Source organism: Mesoplodon mirus, assembly GCF_964341445.2.
Source record: "Mesoplodon mirus genome assembly, chromosome: 13".
Classification (NCBI taxonomy): domain Eukaryota; kingdom Metazoa; phylum Chordata; class Mammalia; order Artiodactyla; family Ziphiidae; genus Mesoplodon; species Mesoplodon mirus.
In genome coordinates, this window is record NC_138989.1 from 26,363,840 (window position 1) to 26,384,203 (window position 20,364).

General features: G+C 57.0%; 1 protein-coding gene and 1 pseudogene across 2 annotated transcripts; both read right to left on the reverse strand.

Annotated features, from left to right (window-relative positions):
• Positions 1-1,205: 1,205 nt before the first annotated feature.
• On the reverse strand, positions 1,206-12,483 carry LOC309814593 (annotated as a pseudogene). Its single transcript, XR_014296202.1, has 9 exons — positions 12,351-12,483; positions 8,916-10,776; positions 8,519-8,718; positions 8,175-8,298; positions 6,584-6,800; positions 6,340-6,416; positions 5,989-6,059; positions 5,614-5,718; positions 1,206-1,434 (listed from the first exon to the last, which is right to left on the reverse strand). The product of XR_014296202.1 is annotated as an uncharacterized misc_RNA (transcript).
• Positions 12,484-15,458: 2,975 nt separating this feature from the next.
• Positions 15,459-17,419, reverse strand: SDF2L1 (stromal cell derived factor 2 like 1). Its single transcript, XM_082641198.1, has 3 exons — positions 17,175-17,419; positions 16,681-16,877; positions 15,459-15,861 (listed from the first exon to the last, which is right to left on the reverse strand). The coding sequence occupies exons 1-3, from the start codon at positions 17,359-17,361 to the stop codon at positions 15,580-15,582; spliced, it is 666 nt and encodes a 221-aa protein (XP_082497324.1). The 5' UTR covers positions 17,362-17,419; the 3' UTR covers positions 15,459-15,579.
• Between the last annotated feature and the right edge of the window lie 2,945 nt (positions 17,420-20,364).

A 20,364-nucleotide genomic window follows, 5' to 3' on the forward strand; every position in this document is an offset into this window, starting at 1 on the left:
GTCTTAGGCCTGGAGCCCCAAGAACCCCCAGCCTCGGCCCCATCACTGCTCCCCACCAGGCCGAAACCTCCAAAGCGACGTACACATTCGCTGTCTGCCCACTCACTGCCCATTTGGTCCCCACCGCCTGCAGGCCCCTCTCCTGGGCGGCCCAGGGGCCGGGGGCCATGAAGCCTGAAGGTCCAAAGCCCTGATGATCCCTTCGGTCTTTTCTGACTGACCCTTCCCTCGGCTGGACCACCACGTTTGTGTGCCCGGCAGAACCCTGGACCTCCCTCTACACTCAAGCACTGGGTGACCTTGCCCAGGATCATGGCTTTAAACACCTGTATCCCTTGTCTCCGAACACGAAATGGCCAGCACTTCTGACTCCTGACCTCTACCTGGGTACCGACTGAGCTCAAATTTAACATGTCTGGTAAAAGCATAATTCTCCACCCCCTTCTACCCCTAGTGTCCACTCTCCTCAAGGTACCACTGTCCACCCAGTCACCCCATACATCTCGATCTCAGCTCCCACAAGGGCTTATCACAATTTGTAATCCTGTACTAATTTATCTATGTACTGGCTTACCACACACACATGGATGGGACATAAGCTCCTTAAGGGCCAGGACCCCAACTGCTTGGTCTATTATCTCCAGTCGCAAGCAAGGTACAGGGCATCCACAGGGCTCAACCGACATCTGCTAATGGCCAGCATCATTGGGCACTTTGTGAGGACTCATGTCTCACATGCAGGTTTGATTCTAAGGTCAGCGTGCGAGGTAATCAGAGTCAGTGTCTTTGAAACTCTTTGAAACTCTAGGGGGGCACCAAATTAGAAACTGACACGCCAGCTCATTTTCCTCCCAGGAGGGAACAGACCATTGTTTCTAAACTTGCACCCAGATAAGCCTTGTGTTTAGGAGCCGGGTGTAGCAAAAACTGGTAGTCTTGCGACTCAGTGGGGTCAAGTGAGGCCCCAAAGGGGCCACAGAGTCACTGCAGGGAGGGACAGCACACTCCCTGCACTCATCACTCTTTCAAAGTGCACAGGACTGAGTTCCCAGGTTAGGTGCAAGTGAGGGGACTTCACTGACCTGACCACCTACTGTGTGCAGTCTCAGGCCAAAGAGCCTCAGGCTTGCACTACCCTGACCACCTCTTGGGGTTGCAGAGAGCCCGTGGGACTGCACAGCCCCTGGGGAGCGTGGCTCGAGGAAGGCACCACCAGGGGAACTTTATTCATTCTCCTGCCGTGGTCTGTACAGAAGAGGTTATGGGTCCCTCTGGTAGGGCGTGGACTCTGTGCTGCCAGAGTCATTCTCTGAGTCATCTTTGCGTCTGGGCACAGGCTGGAACTTGAGCAGGACAGGTGGGGTGAAGATGGAGGCCTTCACAGATGGGGATAGCATCTCCTCGGTGCTGGCAGAACCACTACAGGCTGAGGGCCTGTTCAGGAAACACAAAAGACATGGGTCCATGAGGGGGACACGGCACACAGGGCCATCAGTGGAACACACGACAAAACCCAGGCTGTGGGATGCCTCTCGATACATTACTGCTGCTGGAAATCCCTCCCATGGATGTTTGCTCAAGGCTGTTCATTGCAGCAATGTTTGTGATTGTGTAAACCTGGAGACAATCCAAACGTCCATCAGAAAACAGCTAAAAAAAACATGGTACAGGCATGCAGTGGACTATTCCACAGCTATTTAAGGAACAAAGTTGGTCTGTACATCCCAGCAAGTAAAGACACCCCAATGGTACAGTAATGGAAAGAACAAGTTGCTGAGAGGTACGTGCAGTACAATCCTGATTTGATTAAAAAAAATTAACCAATGTATTGGGACTCATATTTCATGTATTCATTTCTATATTGTGACCTTTTTTCCACAGAGTATGTTACGCTTTTGTAAACTTTTAGAAAACAATTTAAAATAATCCATTTCGGGGGATAGTGCCAAGATAGCACAGCTCACTTAGAAAGCAATACATAACAGGAGGCTAAAAATTGTCCCCATTAATGAAATACTTCAACAAGCAAGGGTAGTTGAGTAAATGATGCTCCGTCCACACAATGGGGTGGGTATTTTGCATCTATGATTACTGGTGAATTTCTAGGTATTTTTAATGACAGGGAAGCAACATGTTCCAGAACTGGCTGCAAAGCTGCTCACAGGACGCTCCTGACTATGTAACAAACTACTACCTGTGCACATACACTCATGTCCATGGGGAACACCTACAGCGAAACAGGGATATGTGCCAACAGTGGTTATTTCTGACCTTGGGAGTGAGAGTGATTGGTGTCTTTTTTGGGTAGTTTTCAAACTGTCTACAGTAACTAGATCCTGTTTTAGAATCTGAAAAATGGTAGTGCTTTTGAAAACTGTTCCTACCCTTTCCCTTGTAATTTCACTTCTGGAAATTCATCTTGAGATTCAGCGACAGCTTAGCACATGAAGATAGTGATGCCAGGGAATTCCCTGGAGGTCCAGTGGTTAGGACCCCGCATCTCACTGCCAAGGGCCCAGGCTCAATCCCTGGTCAGGGAACTAAGATCCCACAAGCCGCGCAGCAGGGCCAAAACAAACAAACAAACAAGAAACCAAAACCAAACAAACAAAACCCCCAGAAGCAGCAGGTGCAAGAAGGGCATGCTGACCTTCACCCGTTTTCTCTGGAAGCGGGAGATAACATATTTATGCCCATCCACCACATACATAGACACACACGCATGCACACACACACGCTGAGTGAGGGTACCGCACATGCTGGACGTCTGTCACACGGCCAAGGAAGCTGGCGTTCAAAAGGCTGTCAAGAAGTGGACAGGGCCTCCCTGGTGGCGCAGTGGTTGAGAGTCCGCCTGCCGATGCAGGGGACACGGGTTCGTGCCCCGGTCTGGGAGGATCCCATATGCCGCGGAGCGGCTGGGCCCGTGAGCCATGGCCGCTGGGCCTGCGCATCCGGAGCCTGTGCTCCGCAACGGGAGAGGCCACAACAGTGAGAGGCCCGCGTACAGCAAAAAAAAAAAAAAAAAAAAAAGAAGTGGACAGCTCCCCAGGGCTTTAATGTTAAGTGCCAAAGGCAAGATTTTAAAATGGCATTGTCCGACTGAATCATAACTTTATTTTATTTATTTTATTTATTTATTTTTTTTGCTGTACGCGGGCCTCTCACTGTTGTGGCCTCTCCCGTTGCGGAGCACAGGCTCCAGATGCGCAGGCTCAGCGGCCATGGCTCACAGGCCTAGCCGCTCTGCGGCATGTGGGATCTTCCCGAACCGGGGCACGAACCCGTGTCCCCTGCATCGGCAGGCAGACTCTCAACCACTGCGCCACCAGGGAAGCCCTGAATCATAACTTTATTAAACCATGCCTAGAAAAAGCCAGATCTCTTGACAGATCTTTCTGGGGTGAGGAAAGTGTGCTAAAATTAATTGTGGTGATGCGTTCATACTGTGAATATACCAAAGACCTGTGGTGACCTGGCCCCCACTGTGGCCCTGCTGTTCTCGAGGCCCTGACGGTGCTCAATGCTTTACTGCTAAGCTTGGCTTTGTCACCTCACCACTGGCCACCCCCTGCTCTGTCACCGGCAGTCAGTCACCTTCACGCCTCTTCACGCCGCCTCCTTCCACCTGAGAGCCTCATGCTTCCACTTAGACACAACTCATGGGTCTATCTATACATTCGTGTGTCATCACGCCAAACATTTTAATTTCTGCATAGTATTCCATAATTATGTGAATGCACATTTGAGCTGTTTCCAGTCTCGCTCTTTCTAACTGACGCTGCCATAAACATTTTTATACACGATCGTTTTTTCTTTCCCTCAATCCTCTCCTTGGGGCCAGGTTCCAGGATGAAAAATACTAGACTGAAGAATTTGAGAACTGGCATGGCTCCTGATATGTTTTGACAGATTGCCTTTCGACAGGACTAAGCCTTCATTTTTGTACTTTAAAGGAGACCATCGAGGACTTCCCTGGTGGCGCAGTGGTTAAGAATCCGCCTGCCAGTGCAGGGGACATGGGTTCGATCCCTGGTCCGGGAAGATCCCACATGCCGCGGAGCAAGTAAGCCCACGCGCCAAAACTACTGAGCCTGCACTCTAGAGCCCGCGAACCACAACTACTGAGCCTGCATGCCTAGAGCCTGTGCTCTGCAACAAGAGAATCCACCGCAATGAGAAGGCCATGCACCACAACGAAGAGTAGCCCCCGCTCACCGCAACTAGAGAAAGCCTACGAGCAGCAACAAATACCCAATGCAGCCAAAAATAAATTAATTAAATTTAAAAAGAAGAAGAAATGCAGTACTGACACATGCTACAACATGGGTGAACTTTGCAAATGTTATGCTAACTGAGAAAAGCCAGTCACAAAAGACCAATTTATGGTATGGTTCCATTTACATAAAATGTCCAGAACTGACAAACCTATAGCGACAGAAAGTAGGTTAGTGGTTGCCTAGGGCTGAGGGAGAGGGAGGGCCGAACAGGCAGAGGACTTTCGGGGCAGGGAAACTATTCCATACAACACTGTAACAGTGGACACATGTCATTATACATTTGTCCAAAACCATAAGATGTACATCACCAGGAGTGACCCTAATGTGAACCATGGACTTTACATAATGACACGTCAATGTAGGTCATAGTTTGTATTAAAGGTTCCACTCTCTGGCGGATGTTGATCGCGGGGGGAGGCTGTGGGGGGAGGGCAGAGGGATATGGAACTCTCTGTACTTTCAGCTCAGTTTTACTGTAAACCCTAAACTACTCTAAAAAATGAAATCTATTTGAAAATTTTAAAAAGAATGAGTGCTGCTACAACATGGATGAACCACAAAAACATTAACCAACTGAAAGGAGCCAGATACAAAGACCACATATCTTATGATACCATTTATAGCAAACGTCCAGAACAAGCAAATCTATAGAGACAGAAAGTGCTGAAGAGGGGCGAGTGGAAGAGTGAGGGCTATGGGTTTCTCGGGTGAGGAAAGTGTGCTAAAATTAATTGTGGTGATGCATTCGTAACTGTGAATATACCAAAGACCATAGAATTGTGTGTTTATTTATTTATTTAATCGTTTTTGGCCACACCTTGCAGCTTGTGGGATCTTAGTTCCCCAATCAGGGATGGAACCTGGGCCCCCTGCAGTGGAAGCACAGAGTCCTAACCACTGGACTGCCAGGGAAGTCCCAGGAATTGTATATGTTAAATGGGCGAATTATACCATGTGAATAATACCTCAATAAAGCTGTTTAAAAAAAAAAGTCATCTGATGCAATGAAGCACTAAACACTCAATGACATGGGAAATACTTGACAAAAACGGTAATAAAAAACCCATATTCAGTAAATCCCTGCTTTGCAAAACACGCATGTAGATAAAGCACGGGGCTGCCCACAGCTGATTGAATCGTTCCCTTCTATTGGCCTCTGGGCTGTTTGTTTCTGGTTTCCCACCAGCACAAACACTAGGAAGGGGGAGCAACCTTCCAGCACCCCTGACGACATTAGGGTCCCTCCTGGAAGTGGGAGTGACCATCACACTGAATATCCTTCCAGCCCTCATGCAGGCTGCTCAGAGGCCAGATGGTTCGGGGGCACACTTACCAGGGGAAGCCAGGGCAGTGGAGCTTGTGTGCATTGTTCCTGGCCAAGTACGAGAAGTGGAAGCCTCCAGGATTGAAGACCAAGGGGGTCAGATCGACTACGTGGCTGCAAGACAGGGCGGGGCGGGGGACACACTCAGCTCTGGGCTCCTCCAGGGTGGGGGGTGCCTCCCCAGCCTCGGGGGCACGGGGGCTCCGTACTCAGGCAGACCTCTGAGCCCCGACTCCTCCCTGGGACCAGGAGAGGAAGGACCACTCAGGATTGCAGGATGGATCCACTAAGAGAGGGGAGGGAATCACAGCCCAGCTAGCACAAAGCAGGCTCTCCCAAACCCTCCCGTCTCATTTGCCTCGGGCCCGGGATAAATCCTCCCACCTCTTCGGGTTCGATGACAGGCCGGTCCAGTTCAATTTTGCTTCAGACCTCGAAACTTCCAATTGCTCCATCTGCAGCAAACAAAAGAAACTTTAGGACAAGGGTGGGATCCTCATCGTGAAGAGAAACACCTTCTCCAAGAACTATGAGAACGATGTGCCTTCCAGTCAATCAGCAAACACACCAGGCTCATCCTCGGTGCCACCTGGAGCTTGGTATTAGGGGGATGGGGCCCGGCGTGGGGGCTGGGAGCCAACAGAGGAGATCCCAGCCCCGCCTGGGGGACAGGTGACAGATAAGCGGGAGTCAGGAAGGGTAGGTGAGTCGGAAGGGCACTGCAGAGGTACTTACAGGGCAGCCTGGAGAATGACACACACGGGGAGAGGCAGGCTTCAGGCGTCCCCTGGGAGTCCCGGAATTGCGCCAAGTTCACTGAGGCCAGGCAGGCGGAGCCCTGTGCCTCCCCCAGCCCAACTCTGCGAGCAGAGCAGCCCCCTTTCATCTATCTACTGCTGCCTGCAGAGAAAGTTCTGGGAACCACTGCTGTGGGACCGGGCATCGCTGGGGTGCTTCTGAGCAGGGGGTTAGAGGCTGCCCCTCCCAGGGCCACTGACCGACGTGCTGGGCAGCGGAGGGAAGGGGCCAAAGACCCTGGGCAGGGTGTAGACAGAGGTTGATGGGGCCACCATGGAGGCCATGGTGGTGGCAGGCAGTGGCAGCAGGGTTGGTGGCAGACACGGGAAGGTCGACCGGTCCCGCAAGAGGATGGGTTCTGGTTTTCGGTTTTGGCTTGCTTCTCTTCTTCTTGGCATCTGGGACAGAAGGTGTCGGTGAGCACCTACCCCAGGGCCCAAACAGGTTGGGGGGGCGCCAAACACAGGCCCTCCAACAAGGAGGGAGGCAGGCCCACAAAGGGCATCACTACTGACGGGCACGAACACGCGCCACCTCACTGGCCCCAAAACCACCCCACAGGGAAACAGTACTTTTGTCTCTATCTTACGAGTGGAGCGGGAAGCCCGAACTATACAAGGCCCAGGCAGGGGCCACGCCGGGCTGTCTGCCTTCCAGGGCAGAATTTCACAGTAAGTGATGGAGTGTCACCGCCAAGGAGGGCTGGGCTTGGCCCGAACAGGTTGGCCTGCCACCCACCCTCCCAGGCATGGCCCAAAGCCCTGGAGTCTGCCAGCACCCCAGTGGGGTGTCCAGTCCCCAGACAGTGAGCCCACCGACTACGCGCAGCCCCGGGTCATCCTGGGGGTGTGCAAAGGGTGCACGGGGAGGAATTCTTGCAGAGGTGGGCTTGGGGAGGAACCTAGGGCCTGCACCTCCTCTCTCCTGTTCTAATGAGCCTGGGTCTTTCTACTGTTCAAAGCTGGGTCCCACCAGCAAAGTAGGAGTTAACAAGCCCCTCCTGCAGCCTCTCAGACGGCTCATCTAGAGTGAGATAAGCACTGCCAGGGAGCACTGGCTGGAGGCTGAGCGCCTCCCCTGAGTCTCAGTCCAGCTCCACCACACCTGTGTGGCCTACACATGCCGGACAACCTCCGTGGGCCTCCATTTCGTCTTCTGTAAAACAGGGATAAATAACACCACACCAACATCTTGGGAGGCCGCGGTAAGAGCTACACATGCTGTGGGTCCAGCTGTTGGATGAACGGTGCCGTGGGACCCCCCCCCAGGTGAGCTGGGCCCCCCAATGTGAGGCGAGACAAAGAAGCCCAACACCACCATCCATCCCTGAACACAGACACTCCCAAGGACCAAATCCAAACCTCATCAAGGCTTTAGAACGACTACCCAAGAAACAGGCAGAGGGGGAAGAGCAAACACACCAGCGGACCCAGACAACAGATACAAACCCATCGAGTGGATCCCCCAAAGAACAACACAGTTCTTTAGTCCATAGCATCGGGGAAAGGTGAGGGCATCCTGCGTCAAAAGGAACTTCAAAAGACGAGGACAAAATCCCCACCTGCCACCCTGTGTGGCCACTAATGAGGCCGCCTCTCATTTCACTCTCGCGGGGCCCGGAGTGTACACGAATTTGCCTCCCACCCAAACAGTGTGCAGACCTCGCCGGATCCTGATTGACAGACCGAGCGTAGACAGCCTTCTGTGGACCACCGGGGAGCTGTGAGTCAGGTCAGCCAGGCTGCTTGAGCCCAGCGCGGATGGAGCCTCACCCTGGGAGTATAAGTACACGCGGTGGATGCGCTTCTTGAGCTGCTCCAGGCGCTGGTGCATCTCCAGGGCGCCCATGCTGTTGCAACAGTTCAGCTCCCCCTGGACGGCACACGAGACCTTGGCCTGCGACGACAGCGGGAGAGGCAGGGAGGAGGAAGCCGGACGCGTGAGCCGCCTGGCCAGGGCCGCCTCCTGAAAGACCCCTCCCAGCAGCTCAAGCAGGGCGGACACCGGCGCCCCCGCCCCCACCTCGGAACCCCGGGGTCCCGCCCCCCCGGGCCCGCACCCAGAGGAAGGACAGGAGCCCGCGCCGCTCGCACTCCGCCTGCTTGCCCTTGCGCACCACCTTCTCGGCCAGAGCCGGGTTGCGGTCGAGGCTGCGGAAGGGGAGGCGCAGCGCGCGCTCAGTGTAGGTCGCCACCTGCCTCTCGAAGTCCTCCTCGGAGATGAGCTGGCAGAAGGTCACACTCTGGGGGAACTCGCTGTCGAACTCGTCCAGAACCTCCATTCTCGAGGGCTTCGGCTGCCGGGCTGCCTGGCTGCCTGGCTGCCTGGGGGCGGAGCGGCCGTCGGGGACGGCCCACTCCACCGGCCCCAGGAGGGGAGGAGGGAGACCCCCCGAGGGCCAGAGCTCGGGTCACCATCCAGGCGGGGCCACCGGGATCCGGGCGCGCCCACCCCACCCGCCCAGGTCAGGGAGAGGAGGGGTCGGCCCCAGAAGGCCAGGCCCGGGGACGCACCTTTGTCCCCCTTCCGCCACGCCTACGCAGGCTCTCTCCGCGCGCGCCGCCGCACCGACAACTCTGGCCAGTCTCGGGAGACCGCGGGCCAATCCGCGCGAGACGGCCGCACGTGACAATGCCGGCCGCTCTGCGCATGCGCCGTCACGCTTCGACGGGGCGGCCGGTGGGACGCAGGTACCCCTGGCGGAGGCCCACACCCCGGGGTCCCGCCCGTGGCCACGTCAACTCTCACAACTTCTTTAAGGCGCTCGGCCCCTGGCCGGACTCCAGTACCTCCCATCCTGGCTGCTCCCCTCCTCCTCACCGTCTGTAGACAAGGCCGCAGGAGTTCTTTCTGCCCCCAACTCCTCTAGCCCCGGACTTTTCACGCTCCTCTGACTTCCTCTCCCGCTTCTATCCTGTCTCCTCTCCTCATGAGGGTCCTGTCTTTACCATACCTTCTTGGACATCTTACCCACTTCTTAGTCCCAACCTAGAACTGACTTAACTAACCCCAAGTCCCTTGAGTTACAGACCCACATCTAAGTGTCCCCAGGGGACGTTTCCTGGGCATCTCACGCTCAGCACATCCGGATTGGCACGCAGCTTCTTCCCTCCCACCCTGAAATCTGCTTTTCTTTTCCCTCTCCTACTTGGTCAGTGGCCGACCCCACCATCCACCCCAGCCGCTGAGGGGGTGCGTCCTGGACTGCTTAGTTCAGGTCCCCTCCTAACCCACCCCCCTCTCCATCAGCCCTGTGATCCGTGGAGTGCACCTGAGATTTTTTCACTTCCTACCACCAAACGGCCAGCTCCAGCTCTCCCCAACACAGGAGGTAGCATTCACTTCCTCTTGCTTTGATGTCACAGATCAAGATGGACACAACCAAGGAGGGAGAAGGTCTGGCCTGTGCATCTCGCCTACGGGTGCAGGCAGACTCAGATACACCTGCATCCAAATCTCTGCCACCATTCTGCCACCTGCCCCAGGCAGGTGGCCCCCGATGTGAGGCGGGGTCCATATGACTTACAAAATCAGATTTGACTTTAAAATACATAGTAGGTGCCTTTTTAAAAACAGGACAAGCATCCTCTGAGAGGTCAGGCAGATCCCTGATTAACACCCCCATCATGTTATGCTTATAATACTTTACACTTTTTCTGTTTATTTGGATTTTTAAAGTGTATTGTGCCAGGCGCTGCCAAGAAAGAAAAAACTACATGCTCCCTGCCTTCAGGGGCTCCCCATTTAAAGAGGGCTTCAGCCACAGGGAGAAAAATGTGATCTAACATGCTCTGGTGGAGGAACATCGGATGTCTTGGAGCCCAGGGAAGGCTTCCCAGAGGAGGGGACATTTGAGCAGAGCCCTGAGTTCACAAGCCTCTCCCAGCAAGGGCAGGAGATAGCTGCATGGGGGTCTTTGGCCAATGGGTACAGAATCTGCACGAGAGCAAGAGGTGGCCACCTCCAGCCATGGGCCTAAGTCAGGTGAACTTGGGATGGAGGAACCCCAAGGGGTCAGGTCTAGGAGACAGAGGAGCATGTGTCATTTCCCCTCATCCTCCCCGGGATGCTAGGGCTTCTACGCCCAGGGTGGGGGTGAAGCCAGGGTCCCTCTGTGCTCAACCATTGGTGAGGGGTACTCCCAAATGCCCATCCGGAGACCTGAGCCTCCTCTCAAGGAGACAGGCTTGAGTGGCTGTCACTGGGCACATCAAAATCTTTTGTGTCTGGTCCTGATGCTGGAGGTGACCCTGCAAGCACGCCTGGGGCCAGGCTTCTTGGCCGTTGGGCTCCACTCCTCCCGATTCCAGCTGTGAGGGTGGGCATGCCAGGCACCTCACAGTCTCTCCTGCAGGCTCAGGGCAGCACATGTCCCTGTAAGAGAACAAGTGGGCATGGTTGGAGGACGTGAGCTGCAGGCTTTGTATCCCGAGTCCACTGTCCACCCAGCTAGTGCTGCTCCTGCTGAGAACCCAGGAGAACATTCTCTCCAGAGCTTGGCCCTCCCCAGGCCTTCCAGGAGGGCTGGGCCCAGGGCACCTCCACATAGTCAAGGTTGTTGAGCTGGCTCTGAGCCAGGCCTGGGCAGACCCTCCGTGCAAAGCAATGGGCCTCTTTCTCCACAGGGCCCTGACCAAACCTCAAGTCCACAGGCTTACCTGGGAGCTGGTTGTAAAGATCCTCTTCAAACCATAGCTTTTCTGAGTCGGAGGCCTCTGCCCCTTCCCCCTGCCTAGCCATGATCCAGATGGACAGGTTGGCGGAGGACCCCCCGGCTCTGCCCTCACCTGATCCTCCGATGGAGAGTCCAGACCAGCTCCACACCTGCGCTTTACTGCTGGTTAGTGGAGTGAGGCAGCAAGACTCCCCCCCAGCCCCCAGGCACTGTGGGTGGTGGGCTGGGCCTGACTGATGCCCTTTCATCATTGCACTGCTTCCCAGTGGCCCACAGTAGTGCAACAGGGAAAGAGTGTCAGGCAGGCCTGCCAGTGCCTCTCCCAGTGGTAGGTGGGGATCTGAGACCTGGAATGCAGGCCCACAGGGGCCTGGGGCGGGGCCTCTGCCTGGGGAAAGGGTGCCCTCTGACCCCAGAGGCCCAGGCCTGGCCAGGATCTCAAGTTTCCATGGAGAAGGGATCGGAGCTGGGCAAGGGGGAGGGGAGGGCCTGCAGGTCCAGGGGCCAGGCCTGGGGAGGGAAAGTGGCAGTGTGGGGGAAAGGGTCCCCAAGGCTGGTCCCAGATGCTTTGACAATATCATTGCACTGCTCCTCAAAGCACAGTAGTGCAACCTCGTCAGAGCACCTGCGGCCAGCAGCGGGGAGCCCCACCACCCCCAATACACGCAGAGCGGGAAGCTCAACCGTGGGTGGGTGGGGCTAGGGGCCCATTCCTAGACAGCAGGGCGGGGAGGGGATTTCAGCGGGTCTGCGGTCCTCGGAGTCCTCAGGACCCCAGAGGGGCCGGACCCTCCCCAGCACCCTCCAGATTGCCGTGGGGTTGCGACCCCAGACTGAGGGGCAGCTCCACACCCTAAGCGGGAGCGCGCCCGGGAAAGGGCGCACACACAAAGGAGAGGGGCCCGCGCTCCAACGCGGTCCGAAACCCACTCGCGCCTGGGGCGGGAGTGGATATAGCCCGACGACCCTGCGCCCTCCCGCGGCCTGAGGCTCCGGCAGAAGAAGAGTGGTCCCACTCCGGGCCGACGCGCCCCTGCCGACTCAGGCCCCCATCCTTGGCCCGTGGCTCCTGGCCCCCAAGTTGGGCTCCGCATTCTGTCCCAACAGATTCCCTGCCCGGCGGCCCAGAGCGAAGAAGAGGAATGGGGGGCTTCCCGTCCCTCTAGGGTCACCTGCCCGGAGGGGGCGCCCGGGGTCTGGGCTGCGCCCCTCCACACCGCCCGCTGGGTAGGGCCGCCCTGCCCGCGCCCCCACCTCGGACCCAGTTACTCACGCGGCGGGACTCCCTTTCAGCCCCGGGCCGGGGCAGGACTCGGGAGGTTGCGGGGAGAGGTCCCGGCGGCCGTCAGCCCGCGCTGCCCCCCAGGACCACTCCGCACCTCGTGGCGCCCTCCCGCCGCCGGCTCCATCTTTAACTCGCTGACAGGCGGCGGCCCAGCTCCCGGCTCCTTAGCATAGCGCCGCGCTCATTGGCCGGCGCCGGCGGGGGCTTCGCCTTCTGCACGCCCATTGGCTGAGGCCGGAGCGATTTCAAAATAGCCTGCGGGCCCGGATTGGCCCGGCGCGGGCAGAGGCTGAGGCTCCGCGGTTTTAACAATGAGTTCTACAAACACTTTCTCCCCATTCATAACTTATCAAAGGGAACTTTGCCCGCCTTTTCGCAGCTCTAGTCTCGGTGAGTTTTCTGGCCGCGCGGGCGAGCGCTCTTGGAAGCCCAGTGGGGGGCGCCGGCCGCGCGGCCAAGCCCGCTGGGGAGGGGGCTACGACTGGAGGAAAATGTCCGGACCCGCGGTCAAGCCTGCACCAACTCGACCGCTGCCTGCCCCGTTTTGCAAACTGAAATTGCTCCCTGTGCCTCTCGGATGGCATGTTCGGCTGCGGTGGACTTCCTGGCTGAGGTAGCCACCTCCCCACCCAATCCCACCGCATCGCCCGACTTGACCCAAATGAGATTTGTCTGAAGCCCAAGGGTGGGCCTGGCCTGCGGGACCCGGTCTTGGAGCCCCTGGAGGCTTGTGGATCTGTGGGAGGCACGGGGAAGGGGGCGTCGCTTGGGTCCCTGCGTGACTGTGGATAAGCATTCATTAAATGCTTCCGCGGGCTGATGACCCGGAAGGATGTACACCGCCCGCCTGGCCCTCATAGAGCTGAAGTGTGTGTTGGAGCGGGTGGTGCTTAGGCTGCTGTGCATCTGGGCCCCCTCCTCTTTTATTCTCTCAGTCCAGTGGCTGAGAGCAAATGTTTTGGACGCAGGCAGAGCTGGGTTTGAATCTTTAGCAACCTCGGTTGCCTCCTCTGCAAAATTAAGATGACAATTGAATGTGCTATGCTTCATAGGGTTGTTGCCAGGAGCAAATGAGATGCTCTGTAAATCGTTGGCCCAGTGCCTGGCACGTAGTTTTCAATAAATGAGAGCGCGGCTGCTGCTGCGGTTTTAATTTTTGGTCTTGTACTGCATTCTGCCTGCAGCCCTCTCACCTGCTCCCACAGCTTTGGCCTTGATTTCCCAAGGATTCTTACATGCTGTGTGTGTACTGTTGGAGTCTGCTCTTAATTAACACTCCTCACTTTTGTATGTGTGGTGGTAGGGAGGTAGCAGAGGCAGAAGTGGGCTCTTACAGCCCAGAGGGGCCAGGGGTGGATCAGAGGAATGCCCCTTAGATTTGCACTGTGGGCCACACTTTTGATGCCCCGCCTACACCCCCTTAGCACTCACCTCTACCGAAAGGATGTTCCCTGCTGGCACCTTCGGCTCTGCTTGAGGGCTTCATTCTGGCTGTAGAATACAGGGCAAGTGGGAAGTGCTGCAGAGTAATCCTCCCACCTGCCCAGCAGCCCTCAGCCAATGAGAGAAGATATGCTGGTTGGATAAGTACCCCCACTTTCTTGCCCCGTGGTTGGGACTTTTTTTTTTTTTTTTTTTTTTTTTTGCGGTACACGGGCCTCTCACTGTTGTGGCCTCTCCCGTTGTGGAGCACAGGCTCCGGACGTGCAGGCTCAGCGGCCATGGCTCACGGTCCCAGCCACTCCGCGGCATGTGGGATCTTCCCAGACCGGGGCACAAACCCGTGTCCCCTGCATCGGCAGGCGGACTCTCAACCACTGCGCCACCAGGGAAGCCCGGTTGGGACAACTTTGATGCATGTTCTACATGGGGGCCCAGCGCTCCCCGGTGGGATGAAGCCCTAGTTGCTCACAGGGGTGACTTGCTCAGTAATGCAACCTTCACCAGCTGCCTTGCCTGCTCCTCTGAGCCCCACTCTTCTGCCCTAGTGTTTTCTGGGATCACTTCCCAACCATCTGCTTGGACTCCTGTCTCAGGTCAGGTGAGTGATGGGAGAGAAGTGGAGACTTGTAGACGATGCTCAAGAGGTTTGAGCAGAGCAGGACCTCATGGGGGAGGGGACAGGGGCATAAAGGGCCTAATTATGACCCTCCTCCCCTCAGGTCTCACAACTGGCTAGAGCTTTTCTCCCACCCCCTAAGGTCACTTGATTTCTCAGAAGTAAGGTGCTCTGCTCACCCTCCTCCAAGACCCTTCCAACCAGTTGCCACCCCCAGCCTCTCCTTCAGCTCTTTCATTCTCCTGCAGGAAAGTGGCAGCTTCCCAAGCCTCTCTGACTGTAATCTCCACCATAACCTCTAGAGGTCACCCACGCACCAGCAAAATAGCTATTACCTTCCTTTATCAGGGCCCGCCTATTTATTGCTCCTTTCTTTCAATTGCAATGCTTTGCCGGCTCAAATTGTGCCTCTTCTTCCAGGAAGCCTTCTCAGATGTCTGCAGCTGGCAGTTCTCTGTGGTTATCTTCCCTTGCAATATCTTTTGAAGTTTTGTTAGGGCCTCCGGACTTTGGAAGTTTACAGTGGGGCCTGAGATGCCACACGTCTGGGCCAGCTGGGTGTGTGGGGTGCCATCTGCACCGAGAGGGATCCTGCGATGCGAATTTCCAGCAGATGAGCAGAGTCCTGACCCAGTGCTTGGTCAAAGGCAAGTGTCCAGACTGTCACAACTGCCAGTGGAGGGGTGCCAGGAGGAGGGGGCGCACCTCAAGGGATGAGGGGCTGGAGAGCCTGTGCCCATCCCAGCTGGTAGGGAGTTGGGCTCCTGCTACCTCTCTGAGGCCCCAGCCCTCATCAGGAAGGTTCATGAAGCTCAGGGGCTGAGGAACTGGGGTCACTGGGGCCATTGGACCATCTGAGGGTGGAGAGGGAGCTGTGATGGCCCTGGGCAGTGTTGGGAGTGCACGGAAGAGCATCAGAGAGGTTTGGACGGGTTCAGCTGCCATCTGTGGGACAGAGGATTTGCACTGAGGAAGAGATGCTGAACTGGGCCAGCTGGCAGCTCCTGGTCGCCCCCAGGCTCACAGCAAAATGCAACCACAGGCCAATATTCTTTAATCATAAAGGCACTTGAGAACCCCTACAAACTCAAAGTCCCCCCCAAGAGTGGCCCTGCAGATGACCCACCCTGCTGCCCTCCACCCGCAGGTCCACGGCACTCAGAGTTCATCGTGGCCTGCAGAGGCCTCCACGCTGGGCTTGATGAAGATGCCTTCCATGGCCTTCCATCTATTGTGGGTGTTGGCGCTAGGCATGCCGTGCACCTCGAGCTGCCCCCGGATGGGGCTCCCGTACTGCTCGCCGGTGACCGACAGGAACACGGAAGTGCCCACGTGCTGGAAGCGCACAGCGGCCTCCCGCTCCCAGTGCTGCCCCGAGCAGCGCACCGTCCACAGGTCCAGGTCATCACCCTCGCCGTCCTCCCCAAAGGCGCTCACCTCCTGTGGGGGCGGGGGTGGTGTGGGAGGACAGTGGTCACGCATGACAAAGGGCACACTGAGTCCCCCATGGGCAATTGCCTGGCAGCTGCACTCACACCCAGGTCCTTCCCTGCACCTCTCTGAGCCTCAGCTTCCACAGCTGCAAACTGGGACACCACCACCCCCACCCCCAGCATCCAGAAGGGCCCCCCCAACACCAGCTCTTCAAACACACGCACACCCCACCTCATCTGCCTGGACGGTGACCAGTGGCCCCCACAGATCCAAGACATCCCCCTCCTTCCTCCTCTGGGTTTCTCCTGTCCTAACCCCTCTGACCCTCACTCAGCATCAAGTCCACCCTTCAGGCTGACAGCCAAGGTTCTATTATCTCATCCTTTCCTTCTGATAGCCTCCCCAAAGCACCCTCTGTTCCAGTACCACCTCCCACCCAGTTCCAATGAACTCTGCTCACAGGCTCTTCCCCAGGCCTGGAAAGATGCCCTTCTCTCTGCGGCCTGGCGGACTCCTACTCATCCTTCCAGGCCCAGCCCCAGTTCCTCCTCCCCGCGGGGTTCCCATTCCCCACCCCAACGGCCATGCGGATCCCCCTCCTGTGTCCAACTCGCCCCCAGGAGTGGAGCTATCCAGACGGACAGCTCTTCCAGTCTGTGTCCCCGCTGGGCTGGGGACTCCAGGGGGCAGGACCCTGGCGTAGTCACCTCTGTATTCCCAGAGGGGGCGCTCGGCAAACACTTCTGACTTGTAATTCCCGTTTCACCCAGGAAGCTGGGGCTCCGAGCAGATGCCGGGACCCTCGCACACACGCCAGGGCCTCACCTGGTTGTGGGACAGCGGCGACGGGAAGTGGTGCGTGTGCAGGTTCTTGCCGGTGAGCACGTGCGTCAGCCGCACAGCCTGCCCGCAGCGCACCGGGGACCCGCGCGGACATCCGCCCTCGGAGCCGCCGCGGATCCGCCAGTAGCTGTTGGCGTCGTCAGACGCCTCCACGCCGGTCACCGACTGCTGGCCGCTGCCTGGGGGGCGACATCCCACCCCCGGGGTCGCTGTCAACGCGGGAACTCCGACCCTCGACCCGGACACCATCAGCTTTCCCGGACAACCTCAACCCTGGGATCCAACGGCTCCCCCAGCCCCCGCCCGCCTCCGGCCGCACTCCAAGTCCCTTGGCCCGCAGCTCCGAACGGCATCCCGAAGACCCCCTCGAACGGCCGGCCTGTGCCCCTCGGCCCCCAACTACTCCAGCCCCTGATGACACCCAGCCCCCTGGCCCGCAGAACCCCGCCGTCAGACCCCAGCCCCGGCCCGCGCACCGGATCCGTATTTGATGTCGTGCGAGTGCAACCGCACCCGGTGCTGCGTGTTGAGCAGCTTCAGCACCGACCCGCAGGTCACGAGCCCCGCGCCGGTCTTGACGGCACAGCTGCCCGGGACCGAGATCGCCAGCAGCAGCCCCAGCAGCGCCGTACCGGCAGCTCGGCCGCGGCCCGCGCTCCACATCGCCCCGGCCGGGCTCCGGCAACTCGGGCCCTGGTCGCTTCCGTCTCCGCTGCCGGCCAATCCGGCTCTCACAGGGCCCGCCACGGCAGCCAATCGCCAGCCTGCACGGCGCTCCGCCCGCACTTCCATTGGGTCCGCGTGGAAAGGACCCGCCCGCAGCTTTCCAGAGCGGCGGCTGGGAGGGGACTGGAGATACGAGGAGGGTTTTGATTGGTCCACGCTTCCGAGGACTCACTAATGAGTAGCAAGGGAAGGCCGGGGCAGCGTCGAGCGGAGGCAGTGCGGACAGAGGCGAGGGCGCTCCTCCAGCGCCCGCCAGGTCCCGGGACACTCGGTTCGCCAGTTCACGAAGCCCCTTGATCCTAGACCCCCGAGCCCTCAATCATGGTCTCTCCCTCGGACCCTGGGCCCTCAGCTGCAGGGTCTTGAGGTTGCTCGACCACTAGATTATGTGGTCACAAGTGGACGCATCTCAGATACTCAGTCACCTGGTCCTTCAGTCCCTGGACCCCGGGATTAACTAATCCCCCAGTCGCTCGGTCATTGACTACTCTCTGACATTGAGTCACCTCAGTCCCTGGACCCTGGGGTTTCTGAATTCCCTGAGCCACTCATGGACCCCTTCCAGGGCTTCTCATGGCCCCTAGGCCACTGGGCAGCAGAGGGCAGCAGGGAGCTGTGATGTAGAGGGTAGTGGCAGGTGGTCAGCAGAAAGCCCCCGAGCTGTCTTGGGAACCTGGAGCCCTGGGAGACCAAGCAACTGGGAACCAAGCCTGGGTGACTGTGTGTCCCAGGCTTGGGACTCACTGCCTTCTCTGAGGGCTGTCAGCTCAGTCGGTATAAGGGGGGAAACTTAAACCACTGTTTATTTATTCATTCGTGGAATATTCTTACATTGATTTCACTCCAGGCCCATCAATTCAGCCCAGCCCAGGAACCGGCTCTGGGATATGTTACTCAATAGGCTGACTACCCGTGCACTTGGTGCACCAGCAAAGCAGGGAGAAAATTTTGTGTTTAATTAAATCATCCAGAATTTTGCATTCAGAAAATCCAGGGTAGAGCCATTTTAATTACAGCAATGGGTTCTTTTTTGGTTTTCATGTCTCCCTACCCCCACCCCTGGGGCCATGGGGCTTGTGGGATCTTAGTTCCCCAACCAGGGATAGAACCCAGGCCCCCGGCAGTGGAAGCACAGAGTCTTAACCACTGGACAGTCAGGGAAGTCCTGGTTTTCATGTATAACATTGTCTTTATTTTGAATTCTATATGGGTCAAGGTGTCTTGATCTTTTCAGTGCTTAGAGTGTCTAATATGCTTATGGTAACTTCCCTGGTGGCACAGTGGTTAAGAATCCGCCTGCAGGGGCCTCCCTGGTGGCGCAGTGGTTGAGAGTCCGCCTGCCGATGCAGGGGATACGGGTTCGTGCCCCGGTCTGGGAGGATCCCATATGCCGCGGAGCGGCTGGGCCCGTGAGCCATGGCCGCTGGGCCTGCGCATCCGGAGCCTGTGCTCCGCAACGGGAGAGGCCACAACAGTGAGAGGCCCGCATATCGCAAAAAGAAAAAAAAAAAAAAAAAAAAAAAAAAAAGAATCCGCCTGCCAACGCAGGCGACATGGGTTCAAGCCCTGATCTGGGAAGATCCCACATGCTGAGGAGCAACTAAGTCAGTCCAGTGCACCACAACTGCTGAGCCTGCGCTCTAGAGCCCACGAGCCACAATTACTGAGCCCACATGCCACAACTACTGAAGGCCGTGCACCTAGAGCCCATGCTCTGCAACAAGAGAAGCCACCGCAATGAGAAGCCCGCGCACCGCAACAAAGAGTAGCCCCTGTTCGACGCAACTAGAGAAAGCCCACGTGCAGCAATGCAGATCTAATGCAGCCAAAAATAAATAAATAAATGTGTGTCTGTTAAAAAAATGCTTACAGTCTGCCCTGGATTTGGTAGACCCCGCCCTTGAGGGGCTGCCGACCCAGGGCAGGGGGGCTAGAGTACAATCTGGGTGTGTCTTCTTGGACACACCAACAAGCATCTCGAACCTCATATGCCCCAAGCAGGACTCCCTGGTCTCCCTCACACTGCTCCTCCCCGAGGCTTCCAAGTCTCAGGAACGGCACCTCCATTTACAAGTTGTTCAAGCCCCAAACCTGGGATTCATCTTTGATTCCTCTCTTTACCACACTCCTCACATCTACCCCAGAATATCTTTTTTTTTTCTTTTTTTCTGTGGTATGCGGGCCTCTCACTGTTGGGGCCTCTCCCGTTGTGGAGCACAGGCTCCGGACGCGCAGGGTCAGCGGCCATGGCTCACGGGCCCAGCCGCTCCGTGGCATGTGGGATCTTCCCGGACCGGGTCACGAACCCGTGTCCCCTGCATCGGCAGGCAGACGTTCAACCACTGCGCCATCAGGGAAGCCCCAGAATGTCTTGATGGATCTGACTCCAAAACAGATTGGAAAGCATCTCTCCTGCGTCCCCCGTCACCACCCTAATCCAAGCCACTCCATCTCCCCTTCAGATATCTACCACCCCTCCTAGAAGATTTCCCTGCTACTTGGGCCCCTCCAAGACATTTTCCACCCAGGAAAGTGATTTCTGTCTTAAAAAGCATAAATCAAGGCACTTTCCTGGTGGTCCAGTGATTAGGACTTTGCCTTCCAATGCAGGGGGTGCAGGTTTGATCCCTGGTCAGGGAGCTAAGATCCCACATGCCTTGGGGCTAAAAAAACAAAACATAAAACAGAAGCGATATTGTAACAAATTCAATAAAGACTTAAAAAAAAAAGTATAAATCGGATCATGCCAGGTGCCTGCTGAAAGCTGCCAACAGCTTCCCATTGCACTGGGAGCAGACAGTGGTAAGGACACAGCGAGTAATCTCCCTGACAGGCAAAGAAAGGGTTCCAAGAGAAGCAGAGACCCCAGGGCTGGAGTTGGGAAGCCAACACGGCTCTCCCTGAGTCTCTGGAGCCTCATGGCTTCTCCTAGCTGTTCCT

Excerpts from the sequence above, each read along its gene's own strand:
- SDF2L1 (XM_082641198.1), bottom strand. The coding sequence starts at position 17,361 with ATGTGGAGCGCGGGCCGCGGCCGAGCTGCCGGTACGGCGCTGCTGGGG. Across the intron at positions 16,878-17,174 it reads CGACATCAAATACGGATCCG|GCAGCGGCCAGCAGTCGGTG; the intron begins GTGCGCGGGCCG and ends GTCGCCCCCCAG. Across the intron at positions 15,862-16,680 it reads CGCCGCTGTCCCACAACCAG|GAGGTGAGCGCCTTTGGGGA; the intron begins GTGAGGCCCTGG and ends CCGCCCCCACAG.